Here is an 18875-nt window from a genome sequence, read left to right on the forward strand (position 1 = left end):
TTTGCTTAGCTAAGTACCACAAAATAACTGTTTGTAAAAATACTTTTAGAATGTTATCTTTTTCATTCTTCCCAGTTGCTCTTAAAAAAAATAATAAAATATATATATATATATATATATATATATATATATATACACACATACATAAAAGAATTGACAGCTGGAAAAATGATTATAGAAATCCCTTCCAGTTTTGTCTTGTACTTGCAGGAAATATTTTAAAATTTGTCTCTTGAACCGGAATGAACATAGCTATTAAGCTTTGTGACTCTTCTGAGAGATTCTTTTGAAAAACTCTTGCTCTTTTATACGTTCATCAGTAATTAGAGTTCTATCTCACTTTTCCTTTTTTGGTTAAGCTGTCCTGTTATAAGCAGTTACAATATTATACTTTCAGAACTTGGTTGAAGCTATAAATAATAATTTAAGTCTGTGTTACTTTCTTCATAAGCCAGCAGTAACTAATTGAGATGCTGAGACTCACAGACTAGCACTAATAAGAATGATGCATCAGCCTCTTGTAAAAACAATTCATTACAATAACTTCATGCTGACAGTTGATACTTTTTTTGCTTTTTACAATTAATCCAGAGAGGGCTTGGAACTTGCTGGCTCTTTCAGAACTGAGCTGGCTCTGAAGCTGCTACAATGCTTACGACTAACAGATGCACCACGTTTTTATGGACTTCCCTCACTGGAGAGAACATTACGAGGAATGGTTCATGTTACTGCACTGCCAGACTGGAGTACATATTCTGCTACAGTTGAACCTGTCACAATTTGTAAGAAATATTTAACAGGTCTTCTTGAAGTAAGTAGGTTATGTTATAACCTAACTTTTGGTCTGAATGCTTGTAAAACACCGTGTAACTAATTACGTCATAATTTTTACACTGTACTTGTAGTGAATATCATTGCTCTGAAAGGTACTTTTCTTATAAGTAAATAGCTAAAAAATGTAGATCAGGTTGAGTGATACGTACTTTAAAAATAAATAAATGTAAATTATTTTTTCTTATGAAGATTGGTTATATTCCTTGTGCCTTCATCCCCTGTTTAAGAGTTAGTGACAAGAAAGCTCAAATGGGTGTTGTATTTTTTTATAACTAAAACACTAAGAGTAAAATCCAAGATATACTCCCACAAGCAAAATCCATGCGTGAAAGGGGGTGAAGGGTAACAGTAGTAACTCTTCAGGCAAGTTATTAACACAGAGAAAGTAGAAAAGAGGTAATTCAAGATGCTGCTGCTGTTGGGAAGTCAACATTTGTTTCTTAGAAGCTTTCTTTTTAGCTTCAAGTAGTAACATCTGTTGAAATGGTAGAGGTTTGAAAAAGTCTTAAAGTAACTTTAATTTGTCTGAGGTTCTTAATGATATGAATAGCAACCAGGTAAGTGTCTGTGAAGCTTACGTACAGGTGATTATTTTAATGAAATTTGTTATGGTGTATTGTTTTTTTATTTTTTTATTTTTTTTATTGTTATTTTTTATTGTTATTTTTTATTTTTATTGTTATTTATTTTTTTATTGTATTTGTTAATGGTGTAGTGTTTTAGGAGAAAGCCTTAACTTGCCAAGATGTGCAAAAGAATTAAGCAATTTTAATTGGCCTAAATGTTAAAGTAAGTTTAGGTTTCTTTTGGGGGGGAGGGAAGAGATTGCATTTGGAAGGAATTCCTATAGGGTGGAACATCAAGAAAGAATAACAACAAAAATGGAGAAGTTTAAATTGCCATGTTTGGGGGAGAAAAGTTCATCTTGAAGCATAAGTATTAAGAATAATTTTTTTTGGCCACGTTTTGTTAAAAGCAGCATGATTTTCATTTTAACATATATGGTTATATATTTAGTCAAAGACCATTTATTTAACAGTATGATCCCATGACCTCTATTTTCTGTTCATCAGAATTTGATATGGAAAGCTAGTATATTTATTCCAATTCAAATCACAACAAGAAATAGAAATGACCCATTTTCTTGAACACAGAATTTTGGAAAGAAACTCCATTTTTAGTTCCAAGCATATCTGAAAGAAAAAATGGGTGCAATAAATGACAAATTTCCATCAAAAATAAACTTTCAGGTTTCTATTCAATATTGTGTTTATTATGTAGTTCCACTGTAGTCTTTTGTTTTATATATTTTATTTATATATTTTTTGCTATATAGTTTGGTTTTAAGTTGCCTCTTCAATGAGCTTCAGATGTTTAACCATATAGGAAATCAATGTATGACTAAGTGACTTATAAATACATTTTTAAAATCTAGCTGAAAGTGTATATTTGATAATGTTTGCCATCTTTCCATAAGTTTGTGTTTTAGTTTTGTACAACAGTTGGTACTCTACCTGTATGCTGTTTACAGTAAAGCTACCATGAACTTTTTCCCATACTCCCAGGTCATCTCATCATTTTATGTTGAATGGGGAGGAAATGCTATGTCCTTCATGGGAAAAGGTGTTACAAAAAGTACAGTTCTTTGCTTGCTTCACTTATCTCATGAAATGATGGCTCAAGCCAAGGATATGGTGAGTGTGATATAGTTGCCTTTATTTCCTCACTTGTGAGGCTATGCACAGATATATTGTAACAAGTGTTAAGTACATTGCAGAAAGACTGCTACCTCTGATGAATTAAATCATAAGTGCATGGATGAAAGACTGGATGTGATCCTTTATTTATTTATTCATTTATTTTAGTCATACATATAATAATATGTATAGTAACATAATGAACAATGACATTTTTGTGGCTATAAGTCATAATCTGTCTACAACAGTGTTAATGTCTACAATACTGATAATTTATGTTCTTAAAAAATTTTTTAAATCCTATCCATGGTTTGCAATCATGAGATTTAGTGTCAGATCTTATGGAGAAAGGAATACAAAGTTAGCTGCCTTCCTCTGTGCAATCAGTGTTATACAAGAAGCATCCTGGATAACTGTGTTTTTTTTTTTTCAAGTTTTTAATACCATCTTAAAACGTACAGTGTAGTGACTTGAAATAAAAAGTAGTTAAAATCCAGTTGGTCTTTTTAATTTTATTTTGCTCATTAGTGGTGTTACGAACCGTTCTGGTCCTTCATTATTTACAGAACTACCTTGTAAAGTTGAGCGTAAGATCCTTTAGTTCATACTGATGGACAGAAATGACTATCAGGTGTTTGTAGAAGTACTGAGAAATAGACCATGTACTTAGTATGCAATGTTTTGTTTCCTTATTTGCTTTGTTATTGCTTTATGATCATACTTTGCTGACCTGACCTATATTTTGTATTTCATTTTGTATTTTAATGCTCCTCCCCTTTCAAATTCAAATATTGTAAGAGACTATGCTTACTGTTATTAATATTGTATGTATTGAAGATCCATGCAAAATACACTACTCCAAGAGAAGCATCCAACATCGTCATCTACTGTATAAAAATATACAGATATGAGATGGCCAGAGGACGGATCTATAAAATTTTAGGTATCGTGGTTCAATATGAACTTAATGCATTGTGCAGTTTTATGCTAAACATAAATGCTAACCAAAGCACTTTGCTGGTATGGATTTTTTGATATGAAGTAAGAAACTGAGTTTGCAAAGTCAAGTATGATTTCATGGAATCTGCAGATAGGTAATACATGGTAGTCTGCATAACTTTATTTAATCATATGGCAAGTGCACAAAGGAAAAGAATAAATTATGATCAAAGAAAGAAATAATTGTGTGTTCTTATTTGGCAATTTCCTGCACACCTATGATTACAAAAAAAAAAGTGTTTATAATGAGCAAAAATAAAAAATGCAAGGAGTAATACATGTAAAATTCAAGTGAAATATTTATTCTGTCTTTAGCACTGCTATCCTAATCCTATGAAGAAGTAGTCACAAATTTAATTATATTCAATAGGTGAAGTCAACAAGTTAAATGCATATTTATAGAGGCAGAATCAAACTCTTTTTTCCAGGAATATCAGTGTTGTGTGCATTTAAAGTGGTTTAGTATGCAATTGATAACTTAGGCTCAGTTGGTAGACTGGCATTAAAAGATTTATAAAATAATTCCGTACTTTCTGTTTTCTGATCAGGACTGGGTATCTCTTTGGTCTTTGCCTTATGATAACAGTGAAGACCAACTTCCTTCTCACCTAGGTCTGGCATGGCTGATTCCTTTATGGGTAGATAGAGACCCTGAGGTTAGTTAATGTAATGTTGATATATTATTTTGACACCTAAGTATTTACAACTTTTTTGTTTGATTAATTTATTCAATATTGAAACTACTGTTTTGTATTATTTTAAATGTTACTAGCTATATCCTAAGTAACAATAGCAATAAAGTAGAGGCAATATTTCCATATAAACATTTTCTGTGAAATCCTTCACTTTATCTTCAGTCTTCTGTCCTCTCATTAGTCACTCGTGATAGTGATTCATAAGCAGTTTTCATCAATGTTGCTCTTGTTTAGCTCCAAAGCAGAAGCAGGTACCTGTACTACAAGTTTAGAGCAAATGTATTTGATGCAAATCTGTTGAATTGTATGATATTTTTAGTCAGAACTACTTTTAAATGGTTTAATGTTAAGATTATTCAATACTTATTTTTGAATAAGTTCCTTCTAAGCTACAGATTCAGTTAATATAATAATAATTTAAAAGACGTGTTTAATATTACTGTAAGAAACGTCACTTTTATATTGTACTTACATGTACTAGGTCAGATTCACAGCACTTGGAATAGGATCAGCTCTTACATCTCTTGAAGTAGGATGTATTGCTTTAGCAGAAAGTTGCCAGAACATTTCAGGAGGGCTATGGGGAACAGTGATAAACATCCTTCTGGACCAATCTGAATGTAGCATGGTACGCAGGGAGGTATGTTTTTTGTGTCATTCTGCTGTCTTAACTTTTTTTTCCAACATGAATATGGAAAATTTTTTTCTTATATATGTCTAAAGCGATGGAATAATATAGAAACTGTGCTGTTCAATCTGACGTATGTTATTGAACTGTGATGACTAGACTGCAGTATTGATTTCATTTCTTTTAGGCTGCTTTTATTCTACAAAATCTTCTTGTGATTCCAATTCCTACTGAAGATGTGAAAGACTGTGTTTGGCAAGTGAGTAACTATTGATGAGAAAGTTCATACTTTCACGGAGATGCATTATTTGTCATAAAAACCTAATGCACTATACCTGTATTTAATGTCTGAGGTGATGTTTTGGAAAGAAATACATGAGTAGACAAACTTCTTCCAACTTCCAGCAAGTTCAAGAAAACAGCTAAAGTTAGATTGTTTAGTATCTTAGATCATGTATGTACAGTATCTTATATAATGTCTTTAATCTCCTAGGAAACTTACTTGCTTCCATAGTGTCATTAATGTTTTAAAATAGAAATTGGTCTTTTTTTTTTTCTGCCCACGCTCAGAATGCAACATGATTTGAGGTGTGTGAGGAAGAAATTCTGAAAACGTAGTGTTTATAAAATGTTTTGAAATAAATATGAGTGGCAAGAAACAATATGTCCCAAAGAAAGATGAAGCTGCTAGCAGTTTGCTGTAATTTAATCTGTTTAAGAACATACACCCTTGCTGAAAAGTAGGATGAGCTACAGAAGGTTGCTCAGGGCTGTGTCCAGTTGGGTGACGAATTTTCAAATACTTGATGATCCTTGTGGGTCCTTTCTAGCTCGGTATATTCTATGATAGAATTCATATGGAAGGGAATCATAGAATTCACATTCAATTCATAGTTGGAAGGGACTCACGAGGATCATCAAGGCCAACTCCTGTCTCCACACAGGACCACCCAAAAGTCAAACCATATGTCTGAGAGCGTTGTCCAAATGCTTCTTGAACTCCAGCAGTCATGTTGCCATGACTACATCCCTGGGGAGCCTGTTCCAATGTCCAACCACCCTTTCAGTGAAGAACCTTTTCCTAATATCTGACATGGACCTCTGCTGGTGCAGCTTCATGACCATCCCTCATGTCCTATCGCTGACCACCAATAGAAGAGATCAGGAAGCTGTAGGTTGCCTTGAGGCCTCCCCTCAGTCTCCTCTTTTCCAGGCTGAACAAACAAAGTGACCTTAGCTGCTTCTCCTACATCTTCCCTTCTATACCCTTCACCATCTTTGTAGCCCTCCTTTGGACACCTCTGTAATAGTTTTATAGTCCTAATAGTTTTTATAGTCTTAATAAGTTCTATGTTCTTGTTGTATTGTGGTGCCCAAAACTACACAGTACTTGAGGTGAGGCTGCACCAGCGCGGAGCAGAGTACTGATTATCACTTCCCTGAACTGGCTAGCAATGCTGTGCTTGATGTACCCCCAGGATATGGTTGGCCCTTTTGGCTGCCAGGGCACACTTACATTCAACTTTCTGTCAGCCAGAACTCCCAGATTAATTTCCGTGGGGCTACTCTCCAGCCTCTTGTCCCCCAGACATCTTTTCTTTACATCTGATTATAAAGGAATATGTTCAAGTAATCTGTAATCTCTGGCTTGTTTCAGTCTTTGATTACTTAAAAATTAATATTTTACCAATATGAATAATAATTATTTAGTAGCAGGGGATTTGCAAGGTGCAGCTATTATAACTTGTCAATATAAACTGAATTGAAAGTTGCTTTTTATTCTTTTTTAATATTTCAATGACTATGGTGAGGTGACAGAAATTGAATCCAGTTGCAGAATTCTGGATGAATGCCAGTGCAATTAATATCAGTGTTGAGTCAATTCTTGTTAAGTGCAGTTTAATGGAAATTGCTCGTCTCTTAATAAGTGTTCATGCTGAAAGATATTATCAAACAACACTTTATGGTAACTGGTAAATTAAAAGTGTTGAAAATATAAACAGCAATTAAAGTTGTAAGATACCACCAGGATAAAATTCTGTAGTTCAGTTACTTTTTTTTCGTCACACGGGATAAGATAATTTGCCTGCAGACCTTAATGCAAGCAAGTTCAAAGGAGACCAATTAAGTGGATCTGGGTGAATAGTAGCTATAACGTACCAGAGCCAACGTAGAACATTATTATTTCATCATTTAATGAAAATAGTGTTGGAAAAGAAAAGGCTGTTGCTGGAGCTTGTAGGCCAGTATCTTCACATAAATGTCTATAGTGTTGCTGTTACTTGGTTGATTTGTTTTGTAATAGTTCATTTTGCTATATTACTTTAAAGAGTGGCCGCAGGAGACAATTTGTAATAAGTCAACCTGTATAAAGTATTCTAAGACTGCAGTGTACTACGTTTTCTGAAGATTGCTTAAGTCAAACCACATTGTGAAAGTAACTGATGAATGACTCTTTCAGTACACCCATTGTGCAATAAAGTGAATGGTATAGGTTTTTAAACTGGTAAAGACAGTTATGGGTAGCAAGATTTTGACTAAATTTAACAGAATTTCCAAAGAATTCATTTGTCATTGTTGATACAGTCCAAGTATATTGCTGATAGTGAATGACTACAGTTTTATAATTTGTTATGAGCAATTTGCATGAAATAATGCATTCTTCTTCAAACTATTTGTCATATATAATTCTTTAATTAGCATAAAAGGCAAATAGTGAAATAGTCTGTTTATATAGAATCATAGAAAATAATTAGCAGTACCCAGTCAGAGCTCTGGCTATAACTTACCCTGTCATACAAAATAGTTTTACACCTTCTATTTGATCTTTTTTTTTTTTTTCTTGGAAAGAAGGCTTATATTCAGTGTAAATGGAGGGATTGGGGGAGCCTCTTGGGGGTAAATAGTGTCTTTCAAATGACTTATTTGTTGGTTATGTTCCTCTGCTGTCTGCTGACTACAAAGGAAAGTTTCTAACTAGCATTATTTTTCTGATAATTTAAACAAGTCTTAATTAAAGTTCTGCAAGATCCCTTCTAAAACTCACAGAATGTAATTTTTTTTTCTCACTTTGAGTTCTTTTGCCAATTAACATTTCTAATTTTATGGTCATTCTAAAACAGGTGATAGCTTAATAGGGATTTTTTGTTTTCTTCTATTACCGTAGAAGACACTGGAAAAATACTGTAATATAAACAGGCAAATCAAACTGTTGATGTGGAAAACAAACAACTAAGGTATTTCTTTCTAGGAATAAACTCAGTTCTCTACAATGTTTTCCCTTGAGTCAGTATTTAAAAATATGTCTGAAAAACATTCTTCAAAGAGAATTTCTTTCATTTTTTTTAAATTTTTTAAATAAATCTTTTGTCATAATAGATTGATATGGGTAGATGGTATAATAGCAATATACTTGTATCTGTAAGTAGGATTAAATGAGAAATTAGAGTTGTAAAGTCTTAAATCCCACAGGTTATAGCTTTCCATGGCTTTCTACTTAGCTGTTATAAATTTCTCAGGAGTTAAATAAATACTTCCATTTTACTAAATCATTACTGTTTTTGTAAAACTTTTATTTAGTCGTAATAAAATCGAAATCTGACTTCTAGAATCTGTTAGTCTGTAAAACAGCTATGCATATACACACAAACAGTATTAGGCTTAGAGTTGTGTTTTGTTTGTTTTTGACAGTTTTCTTTAAAGGAATCTTTTACATAAAATAATTATCTTTGTGAATTTCATGTCTTCAGGGCCCCTGTGTACATGATGAAGAATCTGGCCTCTCCCAGACAGGAAAACCTGCACTTAAGGCTCTTTTGTATCACTGTCAATTTTACGAACATTTGAATCAGATGGTGAAACACTGTTACCTAGGTTGTTATATGTTTGATTTAAATTCTTCCAGGGAAGACAACCACATTATTGAAAAAAGTGGTGTAACTGGTAAGTTATGCTAATGTAATCTTGCGTTTTTAACCTACTGAAGTAACGTCTAGTTTAGAGTAACTTACCTCAAGTAAATCTTATTAAAAATGAAGCTCAAAATTGAATATGTAAGCCATGAGTTTAAATGTTTTCAAGTTCAGTATGGGTCTAAATATCTAAGAGTAAATAATTCGGCATATCTCAGACAAAGCTCTGAACTGTTACATCTTCAAAAAGTTATAAATGTAAAGGTGTAAAAAGGTGTAATTGTTTCTACAGCAAGTTTTCTTGTGAAATGTTGGGGTTAAAATACTTTTTATGCTTGCAACTTTAACAGACAAGTATGAAAGTTTAGGAAAAAGAAATACAGTTTTAGAAACAGTCTACATCTCTTACTTCTGTTTCTTAATGTGTGTATTTTTTACAGCTTCAAAGATGCATGATTAGGAGTGGCTTCCAAAATGCTGAAGTTATCAGTGTTCTAAGACATTCAGACATAATTTAGTTCAGAGGTTGATCAAATATTCAGATTGGTTGGTTAGATTTTTTAATCTGCGTACCTTTGAAATTCCAGAGATCTAACTCTTATATTGAGTAATCATTTTCTAAGTCTCTTTCTATGATGCATGGTGGAACCCACGTTCTTGTCCAGATATGTAGTATTATCTTAAGTTTAGAAAGTTAGTAAATTCTTGAGAAAGCTCAGCTAGTGAAAACTGAGGAGAGGAAAATTAATAGGATCATTATTTTGTTTTTTCTTTTTTTGTGTATCTAAGATTCTGTTTGCATCTTTTAAGGTTACAATTTGAGCAATTCTTGTAGGTTTTGCATCTTTGCAGCTTACGTTACAGAAGCATGAACAGAAGAGGAATGCTGTTTTCCCTACTAAGTTATGACTTTATGACAGACACACTGAAAGGAAATAGAATTTATATGTTTGTGGTTAACCTACTCCGTTACCAGAGATGTACCTCAGCAATATACAAAATTCTAGTCATAAAAGCACTTCATTTTTTAATTTCTTCTGTGGCTTTCTTTGTCTCTGTGCCTCACCCCCCTCCCTGTGGCGCTCTCTCACGCTTTGTCTCTCCCCCTTTTTTTCTCTTCCTCTTTTTTTTTCCCTTGTGCTGCGCTCTCCCTTCTGTCTTTCCCTGTGCCACTTTCTTCCCCACTCCATGTCTCCCCCACCTCATGTCTCTCTCTTCCCCTCCTTCATGTCCCTCTTTTTTCTTTTTTTTCCTGTGTTGTTTTTCTCCTTTTTCTCTTGTTTGGGCAGGGGGGCGGCGGGAGGGGGAGGGAAGGGGACAGTCATAAATGTTTTTTTTTTTTTCTGTCCAATACATTGTCCTCCATTGTTCCACTTGTTTGGGCCAATTGCTTTTTCTGTCAATTAACTGATGAAATATCATATCTAAGATCAACTAATTCTCCAGGACTGTAGAACATTTCAGTGAGCAGTTGAGATATTTTTTTGTGTTTTTTTGAAGAGTAAAGCCAACAGAATGCTGTTCTGGCAGCTTTGAAGTGAGGAGGAAGAATCTTCTATCTTTTATCTATGAGATTTCAGGAACAGGAAACATAAGCTTTATTTGAAAAAGAAAGGGAGGACAGGACAATGTTTGCTCTGTCTCTAAAACAATTGTGCTTGAAAGGCTTATAAGTGCTCCATTCATACCTTCACAATTATGTTCATCTATAATGACCTGTTGCTGCTTTTTATGTTAGGTCCCTTGTCATTTCTTAATAGAAGATCTCCCTTTGGTTTATCTTCCTGAAACTGTTTTTGTAGGTTTTCTTCCTGATGTATTTCCTTCACGTTATTCAGCAACTTAAAAAACCTCATCAATAAAGTTATGTTAAAAATAATTATCTCAGCTTAGTAATTAGCTAAGATATTTATAGGACCTCCACTTTTATGGTTTGGGGATTTGGAATCTGTGTAGTCTAGTGCCATACTGTTTGACTTACTTATGTTTTCTACATATAAAAAACTGAAAGCCTATTATTAACAGGTTTGAGCTATAAAGGTTTCATCACTTTTTGTTCTGAAACACATTTACAAGTTAATTCTGCCTTCATTATATTTATGGAAATGGGTTCTCCTGAAACTGCTTCTCTTAAGTTATAAACTTGAAGCTTTTTTGAAGATGAGGATGTCAGTTCATTATGTTTGTATTGTGAGACCACAGTATCAGTACTTTTATCCTATTATATTTTAAATAAAACTAAATATGAACTATTTCAAATGATCAAAGGCTATGTAACTGCAATTTGAGCTAAGTATAGTTTTTTCCATGGTGTTTTATGTCATAGCTGAATATTGTATTCTATTTAATTTCTGTTTATTCAAGGGATTTGCTGGATAATATTTGAGCGGTACAATGTATACAAATCTATTAAATATTTTGAGACTTTCAGAAGTATGACTGTCTACTTTTTTGTTTTATGAAACAAAGCTTTGAAAAGCTAGTTTTGCTCTCTCCTGGTATTGTAGTAATAAAAAAGAAAAATTTGTTTGATTCTGATAATTGTCTTTTTCCCCCCCCTCCATTTTTCCTATACAGATTTGGATGATTCTCTTAATCTTTGGAAGGTTCCTGCCAGTCAAAGCCAATCTTCACATTCTCAGTCAACATCAGAAACTATGGTAATGTCCAGAGTAATCTCTTTATTTTTAATGCACCGTTGTTAATGAGATGCTGTGAAGAAAATAAGTACTAAGTGCTTAAAAAAAAAAAAAAAGCTTAAAGTAAACTGAAATGTAAAAAAAAAAAAAAAAAAAAAACCAAAAACTAAATTGAAATTTACTGTGAATTAGCTGAGTATGCTGAGTAAAACTTTAAAATGGCTTGTCTAGCTAAATGCATAGGACAGTGCTAAAATTCTATAGCTTCTCCCACAAAGATGTACTCTCTAGAGATTACTCACTCTGTAGTTGACTTTATTGACAAAATGCAATCACCTCTGTCTGTAGTTGCCACTTCTGCTTATATCCAAACTGTCCTTTCAGAATGAACTTATATTTATGTAATACAACTATAGAACTGGATCAATCAAAACAACAGAGGTGTATTGTGCTAAAATTATATACAATATAATAATGAACACTGGATTCTGAAAATGTGTTTATAAAACTTGAAAGTGCCACAAGCGTTCACAAGACTCAAGATAGAAAAAAACAATATTAGAAAACAGGTTTCTGTTTGAAAAGTTTGTTTCTGGCTAGGATGACTTCTGCAGTGAAATACTGTAAACATATGCTATTTTCAAAATGGCAAATGCAAAAGGAGAAAATTAAATACATTCTTCCAGTTCCAGAATGGATTGGCAATACTAGATGAGGCTGTGGGGGAAGCTTCTATAACATTCATTAATTACCTAATAAAAACCATATCTTTTCAAAGACTGTAGCATAACTCCCAGAAATTTTTGACATATAAACTATTTTTACATTTTCTTTGAAAGTTTCTGATATATGAATAACCATTATTTCATAATGTAATATGAAAGCCATAATGTTACATCTTTCAAAGCTGTCACAGCTAAGTGTAGGTTTCTTTGAAAGTCATTGTCAAAAAAAAACAAAACAAAAAAAACACAACGTAGGACAATTACTAATGCAATAACAATAGCATTATCTCTAGGTTTGTTTTCCACTAATTCCTTGTATGAAAGAAAATATTTACATTAAGAGCATTATAGGTCATATTCGTGTTCACTGCTTCATATTTCAGTTGACATGGTCCTGATCTATTAAATACTACAGCTGAAACTCAACACTTAAGGCTCCTATATTGTTTCTGTTTTGCTATATTCATAGGTGCTTATTTTGGATATAAAAATTCCATATACATAGTTTTAGCATAGTTTTCATTTGATTGTGCTTTTTTCTTTTTTTTTCTTAACAATGTATTATTAGCCTAGGGCACTTGTAAGTTTCCTAGTTAAAGAATGTTAGGGCTGTGTCTTTACTTTGAAAGTAATTACTTTTGAACTAATTGCCCAGACGTTTTTCTGTTACGCAAATGTACAGATATAACAAATACTTGTAAAACACACCGGGATACTGTATCATTGACTCAAACTGCTATGCCTAATTTTACTGTGGAAGGGGATCAAAAAAAAAATAAATACAGAAAAGCCAGTACTGCAACTTTTTGTCTCAAACTGTTTCATAATTAACATTTTTCCTTCTTGTTTGACTCTATTATAAATGGATTTATGAAGAGCACTTCTACTATATTTTTAATACTTAGGAAAAATATATCTGAGTGTTAAGCTAAATTGTCTCTTTTGGATTTAGAAATTTTTTAGTGAACCTGCTTTTCATTTGTCTTACAAAAAAAAACACAATAAGAATAATAATAATAAAAACACAAATACCTTTGGGTCATTTTAAACACAAATATTCAAAGTTGAGTATTTGAAACTAAAATAAATGAAACTCCATGTAAATCAGGAAACACATGCTGCTTCATCTTAGATGAATGCTACTTAAAGGAAAAAAATGTTTTAATAGGAATCTCACGCTATTTACAAACAGTTGCTTCCTTTTTTTAATGAATAGGGTGTTACTTTCTTATTAAAGTTGAACAAATTTAAGTTTTTGTTCATTTGTTTTTACCTGAGGTGAAAGTTAAATTTCAGCAATTCTTCCTAATATTTGATCTACTTGAAGTTGTGCTTGAGTTCTCATGAAGAGTTAATTCATTACAACAAGCTAGTGCAGCTTCTGTGGCTTAAGAAAAAAAAACAAAAAACTTGGAATCTACTAGGTCAAATTAATGTTTTTTAATTTATTTGTGTAAAGTAGCATCATAGATTAATGTAAAGGCTTTGTTCTGTAGTTCCAACTAATTATACAAATCTGAAAGCATATTGAGGTATAGTAATTTGTATTAGTCCTCCAGATGTTGTAGACTTTACATTTAGTAGGATTACTTGACTGTCAAGATGGAAAGTGATTTTATTTCCATTTGTCCTACACATTCATTAACACTGTCAACTTTTTAACAGCTGTAAACTCGTTTGTGTAGACTGTTTCTTGCCTATAAAAAAAACGTTGACATGCTGGATAGATAAGAGTTGCAGAGGTCTCGTATTTCAATGCAAGTTGAAGAGAGAGGAAAGACAGAGGAAGGGAACGGAGGCTAAATATAAACTGAATTTCAGAGCACAGTTAATGACTATGAAGTGTCTGTCTAGTAAAGTTCGGAAATATTTCTTTAAAATAACATGATTTGAAATAAGGCACTTGCAGTTTATTTCTAAAACTTCAGATTTTACCTTCCTACAGATTGGCCTAAAGCTTTCCATTTTGATAAATGAGGAAAAGAAACATATTTATGTAGTCATTACCAAAAGTTTAAAGAAGTTTCTTCTGTTGATGGTACCAGGAGCACATAATCATTCCAAGCCCACTAGATGGCAAGCTTTCCCTATCGTAGTTGAAAGGGAGTCTTCAGGTTCTATTGCAGGGAAAAGCGTTCGTGTATGATACAGATTTGGTGACAACAGCCACAAGTAATTGAGAGTTACCAGCTATCAAAACAAGTAAAAATATTTATTTTGGAAGATCTTTTCTGATATTTAATAAATTTTAAAGAAAAAATCTTTTATGTCTATATTCATTGCATAAATGCTAGTTTAGGAAGATAAAACTGTTTTTTGTTTCAATAAGCCACATCCAGAAGATTTTTATGGAAGCCAGCTTGCTTGATTTCTGTGAAAACAAAAGGAGTATTATTATTCTATAAATTCTATGAACAGAAAAGAATTATTTTTTTATTATTATTTTTTAATATATTTGAAAACAGTTCTGACATAAAAAGACAGTATTAGTTTTCTGTTTTCAGTTTTAATATAATCTAAGCTATCCACTAACAAAGTCTGACTTCACGCAGTGTTCACGTGACCCTAAGTCAAAATAGTATCTGAATTTTTTTTGGACTCATTGTTTTTCCTTATCCCTAATGTTTTTCCTCAAATCTGCAAAAATTAAAAATGTGAAAATTGAAAAACAAATACACTAAATAACAGAAATTATTATTATTATTTTACTTTAGTCTGTAAAATAGTCTGTCAAAGGTCTTGCAGAGGCTATAAGTACAATTTTGCACATTTTATAGAGTGAAGAAATGGCAGTGTGGGAATGAAATCAATGATTCAAGGTCACATAAAAGACAGCAGGAGAGCTGGATTGTTTGTAGATTGATACATGCTGTATTTAGTGTCTTTAAGGTCTTGGTGAATTACAGTGAATTTTGTCAAATTTATTTTTCCTGTAAACTGTACTGTGGATGTTGCAAGCAGTCTGATTCTGAGAAAATAATACGTCTTCGACTTCTATAAAATGTATAGTTTAAACATTAATTCAAGTTGTTATTACAGAAAACTTGCTTTAACTAGTATGTTTGTTTTATGTTTAGTATGTATGATTGGTTGAGAACACCAGTCAGCATGGACATACCAACGTATTTCACACTAGGGATGTTTTTTGGCCAGGGCTGCTTTGCAGAATGAACAGTTACTTAAAAACTTGAGCTGTGGTGCAGATACAAACATTTCCCAGATAGCCAAGTTACGGCCAATCTTTTCTATGAAATCTTCCTATTTTATAAAAAAGTGTACTTTATTTTCTGAATCTGTGATTACCAGAGAGCTGTACAGTTAAGTGATTTAAAGGTTTGAAAAGAGAATTAGTCACTACATGCCTTCTAAAGCAGTGCCAGCAGGATTTGTATCCTAGAGGTTAAAAAAGTTTGCTGAAAGTGTTCAGACAATTTTGCAAGATGCAAAAAGAATTTATTGTGCAATGTAGGTGATGTTATTTATTAACATGTGAAGGCCTTTATGAGTTCATAATAATATCTTTAAGATGACTCTATATAGTAGTAACTTCTTTCAGGATTTTACATGTTGCAGAAGTGGACTGTTGGAGGTTGCATTTGTACTTTTCAAGAAAGATTTGTCATTTATTAGAATACTTGTAATTGCAGTGCTAAATGCATGCGGAATTTGTCACAAGTCGAGGTGGATTGATTTAATATAATAATCATTTTCAAGAATGATTTAAATCTGAAGTTATGAAGCTTTAAATAATTCATTTCAAATGGCAAATAATGCTCTTTAGTTGTATATCTAAACAAAGTTTGAATTTGAATTGGTTGGTGCAATTTGGTACTGCTTTTTGCTAACAAGAAAAATACTCTGCCAGGCAAGTCCTAGTCCCCCAAATATATGTAAATCATGGTTTTCAGACATGCATCACAAATCTTACTGTAGCTTCAGTGTCACAGTGTTACACTGAGAAATATTTGAGACTGTAGGATGGAATGTAGTAGGACAGAGAAAAATGGGGGAGAGAACAGAGCTGTAACATGGAGGTAGCTACCTTTTGCTCAGACAGGGACTGTGGTCTCAAGTAAAAAAAATGTGCTGATAGAATTATAGAATGGTTTGGATTGGAAGGGACCTTAAAAATCATCTAGTTCCACCCCTCTCTGCCAAGAGCAGTTTGCTCAAAGCCCTGTAGAAGCCTGACAACATTTGGCAGTGATGGTGCATGGGGCAGTGGGGTTAAACCTTCCAAAGGATGAGAAAATACTATATAGAGAGTTCCAGTACCTCGAAGTGCTTCTAGAAAATCAAAGCCAAACCTGGAAAGAAGTAACCTAGCTGCAAGAATACAATGGGTAGGAAGAATAATTTCTGATTTCCTTTTCCCCACCCTTTTATTTATTTATTTATTTATTTTTGATGCAAATATAGATTGAATCACTTATATGGATGGGGAAAAAAGAAAGAGATGAAGAGGAGAAATTTCCACTACCATGGACATCGATCAGTTTTTAACTGAAATGTTTCAGGCTGTTTGTATTGCTTATCTTTCAATAGTTTCAATCATTGGATGCATATAAATATAGATTATTTGGTGTATATTAATACATTTATATATAAAAATACATATATATATATATAAAACTGTAATCAAATAGATTTTGACCGTGATCAATTTTTAAAACTTTTGTTTCTTTGTATAAGCAAAATGTAAATGGAAGTCTGCTCTATCAAAGCTGGAATCAACTAGTTTCCTTTTTATGGCTTTCTAGATTCTATCTGCATCACAGTCACTGGAAAGTGTTACTGAGCTTCAGTCAACAGTCCCAACAAATTCAACCAATTTCATTCCTGAAACTGCAGTTAGTCGGCTTACGGCACAAGGTGAGTCAAACTTTGAGTTTTAATACATAATGATTGCTGCTTAGCCTACCAATATTCCAGTATTTGTAAATAAGTATAAAGCTTGTGTATTACTGGAACATACACCATTGATGTTTCTAATGGTTATATTAGAAGACAAGCATGAAATATCATCTTTAAAAGGAAATAGGGTGACTTAGATTTGACAGAAGTAGGCTGTCTTACAGTCACCCTTTTAAAACATTTGATTTTGATAAAGCTGTCATATACATAACATGCATGTGCATACACACAGAAAAAGCTTTGTGTGTGTTTAAATACAGTTGTAAAGTGATAAAATGTATATAATGTAAATAAGCTTATGTATATAATAAGATATATATAATATATAGATAGATTTTAAAAACATTGTTAAGGAAAGAATTGAAAACAAAATTTTTATAATTCCAAATTTAGCATTTATCTTTTACAATTATTGATGCTCTGTACAAAGAACATTTTGTTTCAGAGCTATTTTAAATAACACTTTCCTGTATTTGATGTTTCTTGCGCTCCAAAATATACTGTTCTAAGTATAAAAGAAACCTGGATATTTTCTGAAAAATAGAAATCCAGTTGTTTTCTGTAACTGCTCTACATCATTTTGTATCTTTTGTTTGTTTGTTTTGTTTAAACACCTTTTAGGTCGAAGTGATACTACCACAACAGCATCTCCAAGTCAACATGATTCTGTCACATCTGTTATGTCTAAACAATGTGCTGTAGTCACACCTGCACTTTTGTCAGCTGTTTGCAGCCTTCTGCATAATCTGATGATTGTTACACCAAAAGATACTGGAATTGCTCTTCAACAAGTACATTTGCTAACAGCTCTCAGCAGGTATGAGATCAATAACTGCTGAACTACAGACAAAGTGTAGTAATGTAATAGCGGTGAAAAGTTTGAAATGAGATCTATGGTTATGGCAAAATTGTTAAAGTTATTGATCAATTCTTGCTTCTGCAGTGTTGTTTTTTTTTATTTTTTTTTTTGACATACAACCAATACAAGAATTTGGATTTTTTTTTTCATAGGAGAGGTAGTCATATTGGTGATACCATTTGTGGTGTGTAGTTTCTGCAGGACTACTGTGTACTGGTCGTGTGATGTTTGGTCTAGATGACCATTGAGTCACTTTTTTTTCTCTTTTTAACACAGTGGTATTTGATGTAGTCAGAGCATATTGAATATTGATCTGACAGAATTGCAGATCATTTTGATTAATTTTATGATTTTCTAGTTTTAATTAAATAAAACTATATTTTGAGGGTGAGCCAAGGCCTGTTGCACTAAAAGAGCGTAAGCAATCCTTGACATCTTTGGGAAAGATCAGAGACTGTAGTGGGATACTTTTGTTTGCTTGTTTTATTTTTATTTTTGTTTCTATTTTTTTAAATAAGGAACATCTGCAAAATACTCTTCAGATTGTATTCCGTGTTTTTACTTGCATCATAATAAATTCTTTCATCTGCAGACAGTGCTTGGAAATCCTAAAGTGCAGCATATTTTTTTTAAAGTCTTTAAAGAGCTTTTGCAGTTGATCTTCATACGGCAATTAAGGAAAAATCTTGTCTGAATACAGTTTATACTATTACAGAGCTGTTTATTGTTACACAAGAAAGAAAATAAGCAATCAAATGTAAAGAATTTTAACCAGTGAAATAATAGCAATAGGAATTTATGCTAGCTATTCTGGAACAGCTTAATGCTACAATGGTTGCTATTGCACTAGATATATTAAAAAAAAAAAAAAAAAAGACTATTTTAAGAAAATACATCATAATTTATTTTTGCTCTGTTTAAAATGTTCTCAGATGTAGAGTGTTAAGTTAGTAGGATGTTTATTTACTTAAGTA

At 32.5% G+C, this 18875-nt stretch overlaps 1 protein-coding gene across 3 annotated transcripts in view; it reads left to right on the top strand.

Annotated features, from left to right (window-relative positions):
- The window catches only part of RTTN (rotatin), an 86328-nt gene that overhangs the window by 48953 nt on the left and 18500 nt on the right, over positions 1–18875 (top strand). For all 3 annotated transcript variants that reach the window (XR_005817666.1, XM_040549749.1, XM_040549750.1), the window contains exons 28-36: positions 592–811; positions 2400–2528; positions 4079–4186; positions 4707–4865; positions 5041–5112; positions 8603–8795; positions 11342–11424; positions 16889–17000; positions 17664–17859. Coding sequence is in view for 2 of the 3 variants with exons in the window: in XM_040549749.1 (XP_040405683.1) it covers positions 592–811; positions 2400–2528; positions 4079–4186; positions 4707–4865; positions 5041–5112; positions 8603–8795; positions 11342–11424; positions 16889–17000; positions 17664–17859 (1272 nt within the window). In the remaining variant the exon portion in view is untranslated. The remainder of the gene's footprint in view (positions 1–591; positions 812–2399; positions 2529–4078; positions 4187–4706; positions 4866–5040; positions 5113–8602; positions 8796–11341; positions 11425–16888; positions 17001–17663; positions 17860–18875) is intronic.

The sequence above is a fragment of the Cygnus olor genome, chromosome 2, assembly GCF_009769625.2.
Source record: "Cygnus olor isolate bCygOlo1 chromosome 2, bCygOlo1.pri.v2, whole genome shotgun sequence".
Classification (NCBI taxonomy): domain Eukaryota; kingdom Metazoa; phylum Chordata; class Aves; order Anseriformes; family Anatidae; genus Cygnus; species Cygnus olor.